Genomic DNA, 19,848 nt, shown 5'->3' on the forward strand with positions numbered 1-19,848 from the left:
GGTAACACGGGTACCTCAGTACTCACAAGGGTGCTGGCCATAGAACCTTCTATGTTCCAAAGGGTTTGCTTGAAGTCCTCTCCGAAGTGTCCCTAAACTGTAATTTTCCAATCGAGACTTTCCCATAGGGTTGTACGGAGCTCGCGCCTGTGTTCTCACACTGCACTCGTCCTCCGTGGGTCCCCTGTGTTACTACTTTGGGTGGCTCCTTGGGGTCCCAGCGATTCTACGTGCTCTAGGCACTGTGTCTAGTTAAGTCGTGGTTGTTATACCACTTTCTTAGTATATGGTTCGGTCTCCCCCTGGAGCCCGCTATGTATAGTGCTTTTTACTGCCGTTCTAGTGATTTAATATTGTGTGCTTTGTGATTAATCTCATAAAGAGGTTAGTAGAGAGTGTTTAGTAATAAATACATATATTTTATATATCTCTTCTGTGGTTCTCCTTTCATTTGGTCATTCAGGAGGTTCTGACCTGGTAAAACAAGCTGCTTTACATTCCTTTGAGACTTATCCTGAAGGCTGCTCTCCACAGCTTCCAGTAGGATAGCTTTCTATAAAGGTTGTCTTTAACTTAATCATCAATAAGGGTTGTTTGAACTGGTACAATGTGCCCACTTTAATTAGTGGTCAGCATGTACCAGGCCAACTTCTCACAGCTGTGTCAATATCTGTTTTAATAGCAAGAAGAGCACCGTCAATGTGCTTGCCGAACAGTGTCTTGCCATCATAGGTCATGTCAAATATCTTGGATTGAACTTCAGGTCTAAAAGAGGTCGCTTGGAGCCATCCCTGGCGCCTTAAAACAGCTGCACATGCCAGTTGACTGAAGCCTGTGGAGGCAATGTCCATGGCTCAATCTATGATCTCAGGAAAGGCGCTTTCGCCCTCCTGTAAGATCTTCTTGGCTTCAGGTCTTCTGTCTTCCGGAATGAAGTAAATGATGGAACTGATATCTGACCACATTTGCTGGTCATAGCGGCCCAGAATAGCCAGGGAGTTAGCTGCGCGAACTGTGATGGCAGACATGGTGGAGAACCTTTTGCTGTTGTTGTCTAATCAAAGCCCCTCTTTGTCCAGTGGCGGCAATATTTGAGCGGACGGGTTTTTGGATCAACGCTGTGCAGCCTGAGAAATAATGACTGAGTCGGGTTTGGGGAGTCCTGTGAGGAATCCTCTGGTGCTCTGTATTTTTTGTCGATACGAGGCACGACAGCTGCCACCATGGCAGGATTTCTCATTATTTTCAAACCCTCTTGCCAGACGTAGTCGATAATGGGTATAGCCTGAACTGACTTTCTTGTCTGTTCCTTGAAATCATAGATTAAACATTAGGAATGTTTGACTGATATAAGGAGGTGGAACCTGGTTGCTCCTCTTTCCATGAGGTTATGAAAACCTCTGATGTCCTCTAGAGGTGAGTCGACTGGGGCTTGAGGAGGTAGGGGATGGTGTGGGTATGACATAATCATCCCAGTCATCTAGTGGAGGCTGAGGCTCAGGAAGCTCGCCTTCTTCTGTTTCGTCATCAGATGACGATCGATTGTTTCTCAGTGGTGCTGCTATATTGGAAGCAGACGTAATCCTAGGAGTGGCAGGAGGAGGAATAAGTACTGGATTAACAGGAGACACAGGATGTGATGGTGTCACCTGTTGCTCATGACAAGGTTGTGTGAAACTTTTCCTGTAGTCTGAGAGCGTAGCTTGAAGATCCTGGACTAAGGAACTAGGCATTGGAAAGTCCTCCTATCTAGGTGGATGATCAGGGCAGTATCTGAAGGGCTCATAATGCCTTTGAGCATGATAATACCCTCTTTCTTCATCAAAGTCCTCATCTTCTTCTTCTTGGCATTTTACGTGTAGCTCGGAAGGGCTGTGCGCTGATCCGAAAGGACCGTCGTCGTCGGACTCTTCAAGGTCCAGTAAATGGCTTGGAGGCAAAGGTGACACTTTGCTGGGCGAAGTAACCTCAGGACGAAATCTGTTCTTGGTCATCTTTGTGATTTTGATCCTCACCGATGGTGGTGTCAACAGTGTCATGCTCAGAGCAATGTATGTATTGTGTCTTGATACCTGTGTTGAAGTTTTGACCCTCGTAGATGGAATCATCATCGATGGGACTGTAGTCGACAGGGCGGTCGTCGGAGTCATCGGCGGCGGGACGGGCGCCAACGGATTCGTCATCGAGATCTTGGATGGGGCCATCACGGATGGCAGTAGCGTCGGCGAGAGTTTCGATGATGGTGCAATCTTTGTAGACGGGATGGAGGCGGCCGTCGTCGTCTTATCCGTCGATGAGGTTTGTTAGTCCCTCCTGGGTACCGCCTTGTCACCATTTGTTACCGCCCATAAGGACTGGATCATTTACTTGGCTTGTTACAAGGTATGCTTTATGTAGTGGGTGAGCACTATTTTGTTTATTGATACTAATGGGGACAATGGCGGCTGCATTTGTTGTTGTATTTGCATGCTGAGCGCGGCGCCCGCTTTAGGGACACCGTGCTCAATTTAAATTTTATTTTAAAAAGTTTGATGCTGATGCTTTTTAACTTTAATACTGGGCAAAGCGCCCGCTTCAGGGAACCCACACTCGGTTTTATATAATTTTTTAACTTAAATACTGAGCGCTGCGCCCGCTTCAGGGACAACGCGCTCTTTCTGTTTTTTAAACTTTTACAATGCCAATAGGTTAAAAACTCGCAATTGCGAGACCTATTGCATTGTAAATGCTTGTATATTCTCCTTTCACCTCTTTTGATGTCTCCTCTCGTTTTCCGTTCGAATTCGCATTTTTTTCTTTTACGTTCTTTCTTTCTTTACCCTGATTTATAATTCTGTGTTTAGTGCGTGCTTCGTTTCCTTGGGTTTACGGTTTGCAGCGTCCTGTTATTTATCGCAGCTGTGTAGATGGCCAGACCTCTCGCGTGCAGGGTCCCTGACAGCAGGAAGAGACCTGACTTCAGGACAAGTGATAGGAGGGGGACTATAAACCAGCTCAGGGAGGGGAGAAGGCGCCTGCACTCAGAAATAACGGTGACATCCACATCTTTGGGTGTACCTGTAATACCGGTTTCCAACCCGCTTCCAGAAGGTGGCTCTCTGTCTCCGGGAGGGGAGAAACTGCAGCAGGCATGACAGGGCCCCACCCGCTGTGGTTACCTGCCCTCGCTGAATGCCTTTTTGAAGAAATCACTGTTTTTAAAGAAGCAGGCATGGTGGGAGGGGCCGGCTAAGGTAACGTTATTGCTGCAGTTTGCATACATTAGAACCCGGAAAGGAGGCAGAGTGCGATTGTGATTGAGTGGGGCCCAAATTTGTAAAGAATGGGCGCCTATTCACTCACATGGATTGCTCGTGTAGATTTTGCTGAAAAGTTAAAATGTGAACTCTGCTAAGGAAGTTTTTGAGCTTGGGTGGGCACAGCTAACATTGGTGTAACAGGTGCTGTGGCACTGGGGCCCAGGGTGTAAGAGGCCAATTGCATACCAATTCGTTTTTTTTAAACTAGATATAATTGTCCCATTTTCCATGCACATTGTGGCTCATGGCACACTTGCTATTGAAGACGACGCTTTGATAGGGTGATCAGGATTTGAAAATCAAAAACCAGGCTATGTCAGAAACATAAAATCAGGGCACAGAATGACTTAATTCACAATTTCCGCCAACATAGAAAGCACAGGATGAACGAGCTACTAAAGAGAAATTAAAGGCACTTTCTCACTCAGTGTCATTTGTGTTACATAAGCTGGTTTCTGATGGGAAACAACCATTATAACGCAGTCTTACAACGCACTACCTTTACAACGCAGCTGTTACAACGCAACTGCCTTTACATCGCATGCCATTACAACGCTTGCCATTACAACCCATGTCACTACAACACATGCCATTACAATGCATACCATTACAACGCATGTCATTGCAACGCATTATAAGGTAAGTAATGGGGATCTTTTAGTTTTAGGGTGGGTATGGGTTTTGGGGTACATGGGGATAGTATTATTACCCCTACACTATCCAACACTTACTCTACTGTTGCACTCACTGGAGTGGGAATAGTAATTTTTACCCCTACACTATCAACACTTACCCTACTGTTGCACTCACTGGAGTGGGAATAGTAATTTTTACCCCTACAATATCCAACACTTACCCCACTGTTGCCCCAAAAGTATTGTGCGTTGTAATGTTAGTTTCTAAAAATGCATTGTAATGGCACGCGTTGCAAAATCATGCGTTGTAATGGTAGTTGCGCTGTAAAAACAGTGTTGTAAAGGCATGCGTTATAATTGTTTGCATTGTAACATCATACATTTGTTTCTGACAGTGGTTGCAAATTAGTCCTGGAATTGCTGGCATATATCTTCCAATGGCGTTCACCCCTTATGTTGTCCTGCTCTGCACCCATATGCAAATTTTGAATTCACAAGATCCACACTGATTTTTAGCGATTGGACCTTTACCTTCGCCTCAGCTAGGCTGTGGAATGTCCCGCCCCTACATTAAAGATAATAAACAAATAAATATTGCCTTCCTCCACAACAGTGCTTAATTTGTAAAACAATAGGTGCAGGGGCCTGCATTTTTACTCAGAAGTCTGCGGCTGGCGCTATCGAAGATCGGGATGTCGAATACAAAGGGAGCAGCCACTGCAAGTTGATTCCTTTTTTTAAAATTTATTTTTATTTTGTAAAGGATTCAAACTCAATATATCCATACAATAACAATAGCCTGATACATGCTCTTTCATTTACATTTCATTTTTCTAGGGAGATAATAATGACACCACAATAATACATAAATCAAATAAAAAATGTTTTAACTAAATAATACAAAATAACTGTTGATGGACAGAATGCAGAACAATGTCATACATTCATTTGTTCGCCCTAAGTTGGCAGGGTATGCCCAGACGTGGGTCCCTTGCTCACTTTGCCACTGGATTCAAGATAGCCTGGCTGATGAGGGTTATGAACCCGAAACTGGTCCCAGGATGCTTGTTTCCGGTCCAGGGAAGACATGGCTTGGCAGTTCGGGCTGGACTGTTCCCATGAGGCACAGGGTCAGACTGATTTGCATATGGCCATGTCTGAACTGGGGTGGTGGAGTGAGCTAAAGAATGATGATGTATTAAACCCAGATCAGTTGACTGGGGGTGAGTGTTTGATTAGCTCAAGCGCTCCGTCCATCATCCCCTTTGGTATCGCTTTGTTCGCCCTAAGTTGGCAGGGTATGCCCAGACGTGGGTCCCTTGCTCACTTTGCCACTGGATTCAAGATAGCCTGGCTGATGAGGGTTATGAACCCGACACCGGTCCCAGGATGCTTGTTTCCGGTCCAGGGAAGACATGGCTTGGCAGTTCGGGCTGGACTGTTCCCATGAGGCACAGGGTCAGACTGATTTGCATATGGCCATGTCTGAACTGGGGTGGTGGAGTGAGATAAAGAATGATGATGGATTAAACCTAGATCAGCTGACTGGGGGTGAGAGTTTGATTAGCTCAAACGCTCCGTCCATCATCCCCTTTGGTATCGCTTTAACTAAATAATAGGCAGTAGAAAAACAGAACATGAAAATATTTAGCACCTTATTCCTGAATCATACTATACCAGATAGTATTACATTTCCGTAGTACCTTAAGGCCTCTAACCCTAGCCAGAGCTTTTTCCCTTTCAAAGATTTCCGTAAAAATACCCCACCACTGCATTACATTACATGGCGTTGGAGAGATCCATGCCTGGGCTATAGCTAATCTTGCAGATTTTATAACTATAGTTATTAAAGCTCTCATTGCTCTATCATCATTATCTCTATAAACAAACATTATCTCGGTTGTAGTGAAAGCTGTCTCCAATCCCAGTCCCAGTCGATTTCTTAACACCTTCAAAACCTCTTGCCAGAAAATCACTAACATAGGGCACTCAGCAAACATATGAACAATATTTACTCCATATTCCCCACATTTAGGACAGCTTGTCCTATTGCTTAACTGTTGAGTGGCCGTTTGTCCCCACCTGAGTACTTTATCAGGTGTATAATATAACATAGTTATAGTTTTGAATTGTTGGAGCCTCAAATTAACAGACCCCACTGCCTCCTTTACTGTAGATAGTGCTGTCTCAAGGGCTGTACCATATATCTCCTCTGTAAGAATAGCGCTCCACTTCTTAGCCAAAAGATCAATCGGATCCAATCTTTCCTGGCTATATATTTGGTATGCAGCGCCGATTAATTTTCCCTGATCGGTTTCATGAAAGAAGGTCAGTAATTGGTGAGAATCCACCGCCCTAATTCCTTGTGATCTCATCAGATAATCCCTAAATTGGAGATACTTAAAGTAATGCTGTCATGGTATAGAAAAGGTATTTTTCAAGTCTTGAAAAGTACGAAAGCCCTCCAAGTCATATAAATCCTCCAATTTATCTCTCCCGAGACTAGCCCAGTGTTTAGCTATGCTATCCCGAAATATATCTGGAAGAGATGGATTATCTCAAAGCGGAAACTTAGTAAAATAAATCGGCACAGAGTATGTGTTAGATATGTCCCGCCAGACCATGGCTATGCTCCTCAAGGTCTTAAATCGTACCCTCTTAAAGTAGTTGGGGTCTTGTATTCGATAAAGAAATCTACTAGAGTTTTGATTTAACAATCACCTATGGCTAAACTCTTGGTCCTTGTTGTATTAAAGACTACGAAATCTACTTGTAAATGAAGCCCAATAGTATAATTTAAAATCAGGAAGTGCTAAACCCCCTTGGCTGAATAGATATTTTAAAAATGAAATAGCCCGTCGTGCCTGCCTGTACCCCCAAATAAAACTGCCTATTATACCATCTAGTTTCTTGAAAAACAAATTCGGAAGTTTCATAGGAATAGATTTAAATAAGTATAGAAACCTAGGAAGAATAGTCATTTTAACAATATTACATCGTCCAATAATACTAATTGGAAGCTTATGCCATTTATTAAGCTTTTTAGCTGTATCGTTCAATAGCGCTTCATAGTTTAGTTTAGTACTGTTTTGCATCTGAGGAGTGACATAAACACCAAGATATGTAGTTTCTGAGCAATGTCCCATTGTGGGAGTTTCTGGTGTACCAGGCAAACCCTGCCCCATTAACTCACTCTTGCAGGTTCTTTTTCATCCCTGTTTTTTTCATTTGTAACTGGCTTTCCATCTTTCTCTTCTTACTTCTCCCCCCATTTTGTGTTTTTCTCTCCCTTGGTCTGGATCATAGTCTGTTGAGGAAAAACAATTGCAGGTCCCTAAAATTCGGTGCCTGTGGGTCTCACCTGCAATGAGTAGCTCAAATTAAGCACCGCACAACATCAAATCCTGGCTCACTACCACATCAAAATAAATCAGGTCTCGCCAGACTGTGGCAATTAATCATCCTATAGCTCCCTCTCCTGCCATTTTTTCTGTTTTATGCAGATCTGTTATGTTTCTTTTTTTTGTCGAGTGTTACATTACTTTAGCAGAGCTGCAGTCTATAAGTCTACATTGTTCTCTTCCTTTCTTCACCATTTTAAAAAGGTTTGTGAATTAGATTTATAAGGACACAAAAAACATATCCTGCTATTTCCTGGCTTTTTAATGATATATTAACCCTTTTTAAATGAAAATTAAAGCAATTGGCCAATGTAGCCTCATTTATTGGCTGCAAACCATTTTAATAAATCAAGTGCTTATCCTTGCCTTGCTGAAGAATGAAGAACATCTACACTTTAGAATTTATATTGTAAAGAAGTGCTATGGGATCCCCGCAATGGAGCGGACTATTCAGTGTTTATGATTATCAGTATAGACTCTCCTCAGAGAGGATGAAAAGTTATGATAAACTCAGTGGGTCTGACATATTGATTGTGAAAACCATATGCTAAAGTCACTAGGCATTAAGGATAGATTGTTATTACTCTGTATTGAAGCCTACAAAGAGTTAATTTGTTACATGGAACCTAACATATTCCCATAGCAGGCAAGCGTTTTGGTGCTGGGTACTCCCTCTGACAAACCGTGGATATAGAATACTTCCTCAGAATCCTTGTTAGGCCTTCTTAAAAAATATAGTATTTTGTTTTTCCAGCTGTAATTCTGTATACTATGTAACTTTATGACTGTATGCCTGATGGTTGCTTTGTGAGAAAGCTTAAACTTAGTAGAGGAGGCCTCAGGTGGTTTTGGTGACAATCCAATGATAACAGATTCAGTCCTAATTGGTTCACTAGGAAAAAATATTCCTGATGCCATACATTAGATATGTTTCTTATGAAACGTTATGAGGAACACATTAGTACTCACATAAGTATAAGTTAAAGTTAATAGGCACTTAAAGGGGCATTGTTATTTATCTTTATTAAAGCCTACAGATAGTTATTTTTTTCATGAAGTGTCACAGATTAACTTTGTAAAGAAGAATGCTGCTGTTGGCTCCCTCCGAATACAAGCCCCAGGGATAGAAAATGTGCAGTTTATTCATGCTATAAACTCTTGTTAGCTGTCTGCCATGATCTTGTAATTAAGCAACATCATTAAATAATCCTTATATTCATATATAGGATCTTTGGACCAAATATCCGCTGTCATTAGTCTGTCTCGGTGTCATTTACAGCTGTTTCTACAGCATACTGCATGGATTAATGGTTCAGGACACATCAATTATTGGCTCTCTTGCCCTGTGAATGACAGGATTTTCTGATCACATGGCACCTGAAAATGAGAACGCTTCAGTGTCAAGGCTGGGTGGACAGACCTTTAGTTTAAAATATTCTTCTTATTACAGTTTGCCTTCTATTATGCTGCTTCTCTCTTTATTTTAATGTTTTTAAGACAATACTATAGGACTCCATACATTGCTGACAATTGGCTTGCTTGATGCTAATTTGATCTTCAGCGGCCCGCATCCCAAATGGCTACTTGCTGTAAACCATGAGACTATTATGTAATGCTGTTGTTCATAGTGTTTCATTGTTTTACTAGTCCAACATGGTCAAAACATTGGTTTTAAATGTGGCGGCCAAGTTGGACCTTTAAAACAACTATAGACTATTTACAATGCCAATCTAAAACAAACATTCTCTTCTATGTTTAGTTTTGTTATTGTTATCATATGCAATCATAAGCCTTCTGTGTTTAGATGACAGCATGCTTTCTTCTTTTGTTTGTAATCTTTTATTTTATCTTGCATATGTTGTTGAGTTAGTGTCTTTTATTGCGATTGATTCAGAGGATGAATGTAGGAAGGAGTCAGCGGATGGATACATTAATAAATGAGTGCAAAGGTGAGTGACAGAGTGCATGTATGATTACTCATTAGGTGCCTAAACCCATCAATGACACAAAAGACAGTTTAATTCATAGGCTAGACCCATTGACATTGCCAATGCCTGTGATAAGGCCGGATTCTTGTCTATCCAATTATCTGCAAGAACCATCTCAGGTCGACAGGATCTTTTTACTTGCCAAATAGCGTAGAGGGAGTAAACACAATTATCAAAACATATCTACCGCAATTTGACATCATAAAAGACAGATGACTCAGAATCTAAAGTTTTCGAGATTTTATTATGAGTAAAAACAGCTGGACATAAAGGCACCTCAATACAAGGCACAGAAGATAAATGGGCACTAATACAAACGCCAACCTACGAAGAACTCTCATACGACTAAAAATAAAAAGAATTACAGCTTCTAAAAGCATCAAGTAGAAAATTGTAATACTGACGTCTATACTGGGAATCATTAGTCAAAACATTTCTGTCCCTACACTATTCTAAAGTGGCATCCCTACTTAGCATTCCCACCCAGGCAAGAGAATCATGAAGAAGGTGTCAGAAGTGAAACTCCCTAAGAAGTCTTCACTTAGTGAGAGCTCGATCTAAGATGCTCATTCTAGCTTCCCGCCTAATCCTCATCTGCTCAACCCCCGGGGCACTGTCCCTAATACGAAATCCCAAAATCGTAGAACACGCCATTCGGCACACCTCTTCAGCCAGGTCTTCCTCCGGTAAATTTCCATCCCGAGCTGTCCATCTTCCATCGTCCGTTAACTTGACCTTGGGTCCCAGGTACCTTCCATACTAAGAGTTACAGTTGCACATTCCAATGCACTCCCCTGTTGGCTCCACACCGTATCTCAACTCCTAAAACAAAGACTTATTCTCACTAATGAGCTAAATGTCCTTGCACCTGCAACAGAAACATGGGAACGAAAAGAAAGACTCTTCGCATCTTTAAGTTTTACATTTCACTGCAACTCAAGCCTTAACCAAGAAATCCCTGTCGCCCTACAAAATATAACTAATATAAGAAACAAACAGACCTTCTCTTCTATCGTGTATATGCGATTAGGCCTTACAAAATTAAACACACTACAAAATCACATCCTAAGCATTAATTCGACATTAACATCATATGAATGAACAACCTACAATTTTAATTCTAACATAGCACACGTTTAATCTATTACATTAATTGTGAAACTAATCATCTGCATTATACTGAATACATTCACGATAACCTACAACTTTAAATCTCATAAAACGTTAATATGATTTCCAACACTCCTATATTCGACGATTATAGCAACACATTTCTATGGCAAATCTTACTCTATGTTGATTAATATGCGGGTGCTGACTAACGGTGAATATGATGCACCCCTACAAATCTCAGAATCACATGGCGCTCTATCACCTGTTTCTACATAGAGTGCTTTACAAGCTTGTAATCAAATTGTTAAATTATTAATTATTTCCAGTTTGTATATGTGCTGTCTTTGCTTCCTGCTAGTATTTGTCTGTTTTACTTAAGAAAGCCGGGGGAGCTAGGGAGTGAAGTGGTTACCATGTACACTGGGAAGCTATATTTAAAGTATATGCAAAACATTCAAGAATTCCTGTTGTTAGCAGTCACTGCTCAAGAGTTGGAGATGGAATGTTACACTCAGATGGTCTACCCAGGCTTTGGGTCAGCTGTAGGGGACCCGAGGCCCATGACTAATTTGACTGTGCGGTAATCACGTGGTGCTGCTGCTCACTGGTATGGCCTCACAGCACTGTGAGGTGCCTCATGCATTTCTACACAGTCCTAGGCAACTGAATTCTGTAGCACAGTGGCTATGAGCTGCCACCACACATAAGAGCTATGATAGCATCATATTGTTGTGCTGCCCCAGTGTATTGCCCTTGTGTTGTGAGTTGAAACCCGAAGGTATGTGTTGCATCTTTCACATGCAATGTTTGTTGGATCATGGAAAACGGTTGACTTGGCAGAGAACACCTGAGTGTCCATGTTGTACCTTTGAATGTTCTATTTTGTGGATGCATGTGTCTAATTGTGCCGGGGAGGGTGATAGTTGACCTAGAGGTCTTAGGCGCTTAGGCCTCTGTAGCTATAGGTAGAGTTCAAAAATGTTAAAATGAGATGGGAAAGATTCAAATAGGTCTTAATAACTATATTTTACAAGAAACAAGCTGACCCCCAATGTTTTCAATGATTGTCCTACTGTATTATGTTCTTATGGAGTCGTCCCCTACAGGCATGCAGTAATAGCTAACTCCACACTGCTTTCTGGCAGGTGTCCAATAAAACCGGATTTTTCGTTTTGCATAGTGCGAAACAAGTATTTTACATGCTCAAATAGCAGACAAAATGAAAGCTCATAGATCATTTTACAAAATCCCAATCCTCACCCTGTCTCCAAAAAGTCTATTGTCTGCCACAAAGTTTATATGTATCATTTGATTTTACCTTGGTATAGTATTTCCGTTCGGCATACACAGAAAAAAGTGAATGCATATAGAAACAGAAATTCAGAAAGAGACGAGACCAAGAAAAGACAGTCTAGAATGGTTTGAGCTTTAATATATTTCCGTCTTTTCTTTTCGAAGGAAGAACTGACCAGTTCCAGCTCTCTGCAAACGTCGTTGACAGTAAGGACTTTGAGGAGGCTCTTCCTCGTTTACTCAAACTTTTTGCGAGGCAAAATCAAGCTCTTTGTCACCGAAGCATGCAAACAAGATGACAGGTGATATCCCTAAAAACCAATACAGAAAAAGGCAAAGATAAAACCAAGGCAGGTTAAAGCCTAGATGGTGACAGCCCGCTACTTCACTCCAAACCACAAAGGGAAAAGGACCCAGGACGACGCCTGCTTCATCCATGTTTCATTTTTCCTGAACTTGCTAATTCAATGGCTGAACCATCAGGGGCTGAAGGACTGGAAGCATCTCTGGTGTAGGGACTCTCATCTGTCTTCTTGTTTTGGGGCTACAGACAATATGACGGAAATATTCTGCGTTCTTGCTGCAATGCCTTATTTGAAGGACTCTTAAAAGAATGCAAAGCAATGTAAAGTGTATGTGCTGCAGGCAATTCACCGACAGAGTTTATATTTGATATTAATTTAATACCTGTACAGTAATGTATCTATTTATCATATATATGAAGGAAGAAAGTTTGTTGAAAATGAATGGACACACAGCATTCTGTTTGGAGGCTGTTTTATACCTAGCTTTGTTTGTATCTTCAAACATCTAAAGTAAAAAAATAAAGACAGGAAAGGTATTCGGTCCTGCCTTCACTGCTTCAAGACATATATGTATGTGTATGGGGAAGGTTGCACCTCTGCCTATGCCAAAGTCCTGTGACATCTTTGGGACTGAGCAGCATCTGCTCTAAAACAAAATTGTTTAGGGTACGTACATTTGGAGTTAAGAATAGCAAATCTATACTTACCTATGCATACTTTCATGGTATTTTTGTTGTCAATATTTTGGTCATGATATTTGTGTCCTCGATATTCTCACATACATGCAACAATGTCACTAGCTGACTACCTAGAAAACCTGTCCCAATACTCTGATCGTAGAGTGATCATGATCTGAGGAATTCTCTGAGTCTCCAAAAGAAAAAGCCATTGAATGTCATTTTTAGGTCGAGCCTGAGTCAGCACGCATGCGCTACTCTGGGGATCTGCTGTAGTAAAGTTCGGAGGAGAAGCCCCGCCCACTCGCCATCCATATTTATCATTGGCTTCTGTCTTTGTCCTTCCTAAATGCAGGCTTCTGGTTCAGTAACAGGCTTGTTAGTCCCGCCTTAGTACCACCTTGTCTTCATTTGTTACCTCCCATGGCGATTGGCCCCTTTACTTCGCTTGTTACACGATACGTGTTGCTTAGTCTGGAAGCACTATTTTGTTTAATGAGTTTCTTGCAGCAGGCACAACATGACCTGCTTCAGCTGGTTTCCCTTTCTGTTTGCACCAAGGAAATCTCACGCCCAGGACTGCCCCCATGTGTTTACAGACCCATGTGTTTACAGACTGGGAAGGAATTGCTGCTTCTGCAGTGTCACAAGGCGATAGCACACACAGAGGGAACAAACAGGCTTTCACTTCTGAACGCTTAGCCTCTTCCACCAGCACCAAGTGTGCAAGAAATTCGCAGGCTGCTCCTCACTTCTATTTTTACTCCACTGCACCAGATGTAGGCTCTATGAAATAGAGAGGGGCAAACAAGAAATCCGATTGGCTGCAGTGGATTTCAAGCAGCTCTGAGGAGAGGCACCAGGTCGAGCCACATACCTCCTCTCGTAAGTCAATACCACCGTTAGTGGAAGCCTCTCGCACCTAAATATATGTCCTGGCATCCCCTCACAGCAGCACGAGGGGCTTTTTTGCACCTGAGCCAAGAATGTACAGCACGAGGAGAACATTGTTTATTTGTTTATTCATTCAAATGATCTGCTCTCTCTACTTCAAAGGCTCCATCTAGTCCTTCCCATGAAACCAAGAATACGACACTAGGCGAGGGGCTGGAAAGGGTCTGAAGGCAAAAGCGTGTCCATTTAACAGTATTCTGTCGTCCTTTATGGGATACATTTATTAATTACAGCTAGGCGCAAAAATACTTTGGAGATAAGGCAACAGTGACGTCACAACTCAACTGCACCCACACTGCTTGCTATACTGTGTCTTTTCGTTTTCCGGTTGCTGACAAGGCTACAAGGGGTAAAAAGCAGCCTAAAAGCTGCATGCTACATAAAACACAAATATATTGGATAGGAAGCTTGATGGAATATTATATAGCAGACAAAGGTCATCCCCAACCTATCCAAAGCAACATCTTTGTTGATGTTATGCATACATATACATACATACGTAAAGGACAATGCCTTTTATTAATGTTTTAAAAACTGAAACATAAATAAAAGGCATTGTCATTTACAATCCCAATAGCTCAAACTCGCGTAAATGTGAGATCTATTGCATTGCAAATGCTTTTTTTATTATTCCCCAATGTTTGCTTTGCCACGTGTGCAAATGTAAGCATTTTAAAACAACGTCCTTTGCTAACTACAGCTCAATCATAGACTCTGGAAATTCCTGAAACGTCACCAGACCATAACACCTGCAGAGGGACACTCTAATTAAACTGCTACTTGCAACTACTATTGTAACATGTACAGGCAAAAAAAAACGAATTGTAAGACACAAACATTACCTATCAACTGGAGGGAGTTGGAGGGTTGTGAGGCACTATATGGCTGTTTTTGGCTCAGGTGTAATACTGTGAAAAGGAACATGTGAGCACTTCATCTTCTTTGGTTCTCAATCATTGAATGTCATAACTAATCAAATCACAACCACAAAAGGGAAAGGCACAGCTATAATAGTGTGGTTAACTTTTATAAAAAAAGAAATGCTGTAAAAATGTCAGTGCCAATCCTGGCATAGACTTTGATGTCACAATCCCTTTAGTAGAATTTGGTGTTTAAGCATCTTTCAAAGTCGCTTTCATATTAATGTTATTTATAAAAAGCAATTGTTACTTCCCCTCTGGCACATTAGTCTTTGACACCACCAGGTACAGATTCACAAGTCAGGCAGATCTTAGGAGTGACTTGGGCAGTGTACAATTTTTCACTGTTTTTAGGTCTCTCATACAGACAGCTTTTAGTAGCTATTTGCAAAAAACCTCTTGTGGACCATACCAAAATCTCACTAGGCAGACAGCCAGCCGTTACTTACTGTTAGTTGGCTTTCTTGTCACTCGTTTGCTTGCTTCTTATTCGGTGGACTTCCTTCCTTTTCTTGTGTTTGTCTAACCCTGGAGTATAGCCTCTACCCTTCATTTTGAAAGGGTAGGTAGAGGGAGCGCAGGAGGGGGTTCATATTAATTGTTATTTAAAAAAGGAACTTACCTCAAGCTGCCGTCCGCCTCCCGCATTGCACCTCCGTGTTCATCCTGGCCCCAGCAGACACTGGGACAGACTCCCTGTTCAATCCCCGCGCAGCTCTCATGCTATGAGAGCAGCACAGGGATTGGCCTGAGATGGCTGATAAAACGATGTGCTCAGGGCAGAGAGTCTGTGCTGTTTCTGCAAACCGGCTGTATTGAACAGAAGAGCAAAGTTTGTTTCTTGTCCAGCTTGGAAAGTCTTCTCAGTAATAAATTGGATAGAGGCGTAGTTAAGGCCCTTGAAGGTCACAGAAAACATTAATCGTGGCTCAGTGCTTAATAATATTGCTTTAGAATGTAAAATAATGAACTAAAAGTTAAAAGCCCATAGATAGACAAATCAATTTCAAGTTAAAAATCACAATGTTTTATGAATCGGATTTCAGGATTCAACATCCAAATGGTAGATTGGCCCCAAAATAGTCGCTAAATTTCGAAATTGGGGGACTTCTGCAAAAGAAAGTTGCGGATTCCTCTCAATATTATTTCAGTTTTGTTGATAATACTGACTAATTGAATTTTCTAATATTACAGGTGAGGGTCTGATTGAGATTTGGGTGGAAACTGAAAATCCTTTCTCGACAATGTGCTAAATCCAGTGGAGAATCCAGCAATATAATTCCCTCCATTCACGTTAATTTTGACAGATTAGATTCCAGTGGTGGATTCTTCTACTGGTTTAGCACTTCATCTATAAAAGAGAGGATTTTCTTCTATAACCCATTTAAGTGAGGCACTTTAGTTTAACCTTGTTCGGCTTAGGAAGCACAATAGGACATTCACTCATAACAAACAACCTGCTTGCCTAGTTCCTCAATCACACCATAGTCTCGCTGGAAAAATAAACAAAGTTAACGTTTCATCTAGGAGGAGAAAGGCCCATCCATTCCGACTGGTAAATAAAGGTTTTGTCTTATTGAATTTCGACCTATTATCATTCTGGAGAAGATTAAGAAAGTTTCAAAGAAAGTTATATCCAAATAGAATCATAGACAGAGGGGTCTTGTGTAGCACAGACTGAGTGAGCCTTCATTTCTAATTTTCAGAACTTTATCTTCTCAATACATCTATCTGCCTTTGTGTTTTATACTTGGACAAGTTGGCATGATGTCAGACACAGATTATTCGCTTTACTGTTTGAGTATATTGATATTGCCTGCAGAGGGCAGTACATTAACCTTCTTCCTAGTTGAGATAGAGGTGGCATTATTTTTTAAGACCAGCAACCTATTTCTTTTAACTCAGACAGCAGATGTGAAAAAGATAGGTTAACTACTTTGAAATTCAAATGACTAATGCAAAGCATCTAATTTTCAGGGGGGCAACATCACGGTAATGGCAGATTTAAATAAACTGTTTTTCTTTTGGCCTGTGGTTAGCCAAATCATGGACTATTGGGAAAAACAACTCTTCTAGCAGAAAATCTCCATGTTTGCATCTGGGACTGGTCCAATAAACATTCTTAATCGAGGTACCACGTGGTAGAAATATTAACTACCAAGAAAACAGTTTTTTAGGTCAAGAATTTAAACATTCAATAACAGGTAGAAAATTATGAAATATAATAAAGGTAAAAATCAGGTTAAGGTCTTATGAGTGGCCCTGAAGGAAATCGGTGTCTATTTATTCTGAAATCCTTTAATGAGTGTTCCTAACACAGTGACTCAATACAGAGAACACTGATCCGAAGAGATGCAGTAGAAATAACAGCTAATTACACTTGAACACTTTTTTTGCCAAGGAAATTACATATAGCAAGTTATGCAGTACTTATATCTGTCAAGGGTCAAAAAAACAGATCTTACACCAGGAACCAAAGAGGCCCACCTGCTCTGGCAGGCAACTGTTATACACAGGTATCGGGCACATAGAACACCTAAAGCCTCTACTGTCAACATATATCAAGCAAGAGATAGTTTGTCAACAAGGTGTGGTGTGAAGATGTTTGGATGAAGTGCCGAGCCACTGCTTTGGGATAAAGGGTGCTCCTAGATCTAGCCGCTGCTCTGGGATAAAGGGTAATCAGCATGAGGAAGAGGCCACGATGGCTCACAGCTAGAATGTTGGAGTTCAGGGTAACAAGGATGTCCTGTCCAGCCCAGTCCAGGTAGCAAGGGTCTCAAAGAAATTATTTAACTCTATCTTCTGAATGCCCTCTAGATAAGGATAGGGCTGGGCGGAATTTGCGTAATGCCACTTTGCGGAATTTTGAAAGAAATTGTGGAAAACGAGCGCACAACCTGAGTGACCGTGTGCCCGGGACTGGGGTCCCTCGTGCTTGGGCAGGCTCCCCGATCTCCCCGGCCTGGCTGCGTTGAGAAGCAGGGACCAGCCCCGGGCCTCCTGATTTTCGGTCAGGACCTGGGAGCCCACGTCCTGCGGCCTGCCAAGTGTCCATCTGCCTGGGACAAGAGTCCCTGGTGCAGAGCCCCGGAGCCCTGCAATGGCAGGCGGGAGCCCTACCGCTATGGCTCGGTGTGGGAAGCTGGGAGTCCTTTCGGTCCCGGCCATCTGGTCACACCTTTCCCTCGGCCATCTGGTCGCACGCAATGCTTTCCAATGGGGCGACCAGATGGCCGGGCTGCCCTGGAAGTCCCGATGGGGGCTCATTTGCCTCCCCGATCCCAGGCAGGGCTCCATGAGGTCGGCTGCGTCCGGGCCTAGGGTCCCCTCCGTCACTCGGTGCGCACGGTTTACCAGAAAGGTGGGTAGCCTTCCTCCGGATTACTAGGGACAGGTTATGCCGGGACGCCCCTCCTGGGGATGGCGGTTCTCAGGCGGGGACCAGATAGGCTAAGCCCGGACGACTCTTCCCTGGGACGTCCGGTGCTCCCTCCTCCAGCCGGAGGCGGGGCAAAGTGCCCGGGACAGGATCCATGGGTCCCCCGGGAGTCCGGGCCCCAGGAGCTCCTCCCGTGCCTGAGGCCCAGCGTGGGGTCTACGAGCCCCCCGAGCCCTGAAGCCCTCCAGCCCCGGAGCCCTGCAGCCCCGGAGCCCTGCAGCCCCAGAGCCCTGCAGCCCTGGAGCCCTGCAGGCCCGGAGCCCTACATCTCCCGAGCCCTGCAGCCCCCCAAGCCCTGCAGGCCCCGTGCCCTGCAGGCCCCGTGCCCTGCAACCCCCTAGCCCTGCGTGGGCAGGCGGGAACCCTAGCGCGAAGGCTCGGGGTTGGACAGATGGGAGTCCTTTCAGTCCCGGCCATCTGGTTGCACCTCTCCCTTCGGCCATCTGGTCGCGCGCAATGCTTTCCAATGGGGCGACCAGATGGGCGGGCCAGCCTGGAAGTCCCGATGAGGGCTCATTTGACTCCCGGATGCCAGTCAGGGCTCCAGGAGGTTGGGCGCATCCGCGCCTAGGGTCCCCTCCGTCACTCGAAGCGCGCGGGTTACAAGAAAGGTGGGTAGCCTTCCTCTGGATTAGTAGGGGCAGGGTATGTCGGAACACCCCTCCGGGGCTGGTGGTTCTTTGCCGGGGACCAGATGGGCTATGCCCGGGCAACATCCTCCCAGGCGTCCGGGGCTCCCTCCTCCGGCCCGCGGACGGGCTCCACGGTGCCCTGGGCAGTCCTCACCCGGGCCCGAGAGCTCCGGTGGTCCTCCAAGTGCCTGAGGCCCAGCCGGGGTCACCGAGCCCCCCGGGAAGCAGAGACCCCGGAGCCCTGCGTGGGTGGGCAGGCAGGAGCCCTACCGCTATGGCTCGGCTCTGGGAGGGCAGACGGGAGTCCTTTCAGTTGACGGCCATCTGGTCGCTCCTTTACCCTCTGCCATCTGGTCGCACGCAATGCTTTCCAATAAGGGGGGCCAGATGGCCGGGCCGGCCTGGAAGTCCCGATGAGGGTCCATTTGCCTCCCGTATCCCAACCAGGGCTCAAGGAGGCCGGGTGCGTTCGCCCCTAGGGTCCCCTCCGTCACTCGGAGCGCGCGGGTTTCAAGAAAGGGGGGTAGCCTTCCTCCGGATTACTAGGGACAGGGTACTCTGGGACCCCCCTTGGTCCTCAGCCGGCAGCTGGACGGGACCGGATGCCGCCCCAGTCCTGGTTCTGTCGAGCCTCCCCTCGCTCGTCTGGGTTCAGGAGCTCCGTCCGGGCCCCTGGGGGCCCCGGGGATGGAAGCCTCCCCACCCCGGGCACCGTCCTGGTTCCTGCCGCATGGCAGGTTCCCCGGGACGGGGTCCAGAGGGCCCAGGGAGGCTTCCCCTGCACCTGAGGTCCTGGGAGCCCCGGCTGGGTCCAGGGGCCCGGCCGGGCACTGGGTCGGGGGCTCCGGCCCTGGGCCCCGTCCCCCGGCCTGCGGCACTCCCAAAGGCCCGGGATGGGCTTCCCCGGGACGCGGCTGGGGCCGTCGCAGGGTGAGCTCCGCTTCCCCTTCGTCCCCCCACAAGGTCAGACCCCCGATCACCCGTTGGCAGGGTCCCTGGCCGGGTCGTGCCGCGGAGGTACGCCGCCGGCGTGCCTGGCCCCCCGAGAAGAGGGGCCTGGTGACCGGTCCGCCCCGGGCCTGTCCCGGGGCGCCTGGCTGCGTGCCGCGCGGGTCTGTCCGTGGTGTCCCGCTGGCTGCCCGCGCGCACACGCCTCGGGCGCCCTCCTCTGCGGCCGGCTACCCGGCGA

General features: G+C 44.8%; 1 protein-coding gene across 2 annotated transcripts in view; it reads left to right on the forward strand.

Annotated features, from left to right (window-relative positions):
* Positions 1-12,569, forward strand: part of EPO (erythropoietin) — a 457,580-nt gene extending 445,011 nt beyond the window's left edge. For both annotated transcript variants that reach the window (XM_085638048.1, XM_085638047.1), the window contains one exon: positions 11,895-12,569. In XM_085638048.1, the coding sequence (XP_085494174.1) occupies positions 11,895-12,035 (141 nt within the window). In that variant the 3' untranslated portion in view covers positions 12,036-12,569. The remainder of the gene's footprint in view (positions 1-11,894) is intronic.
* The last annotated feature ends 7,279 nt before the right edge of the window (positions 12,570-19,848 follow it).

The sequence above is a fragment of the Triturus cristatus genome, chromosome 12 (genome assembly GCF_964204655.1).
Source record: "Triturus cristatus chromosome 12, aTriCri1.1, whole genome shotgun sequence".
Taxonomy (NCBI): Eukaryota; Metazoa; Chordata; class Amphibia; order Caudata; family Salamandridae; genus Triturus; species Triturus cristatus.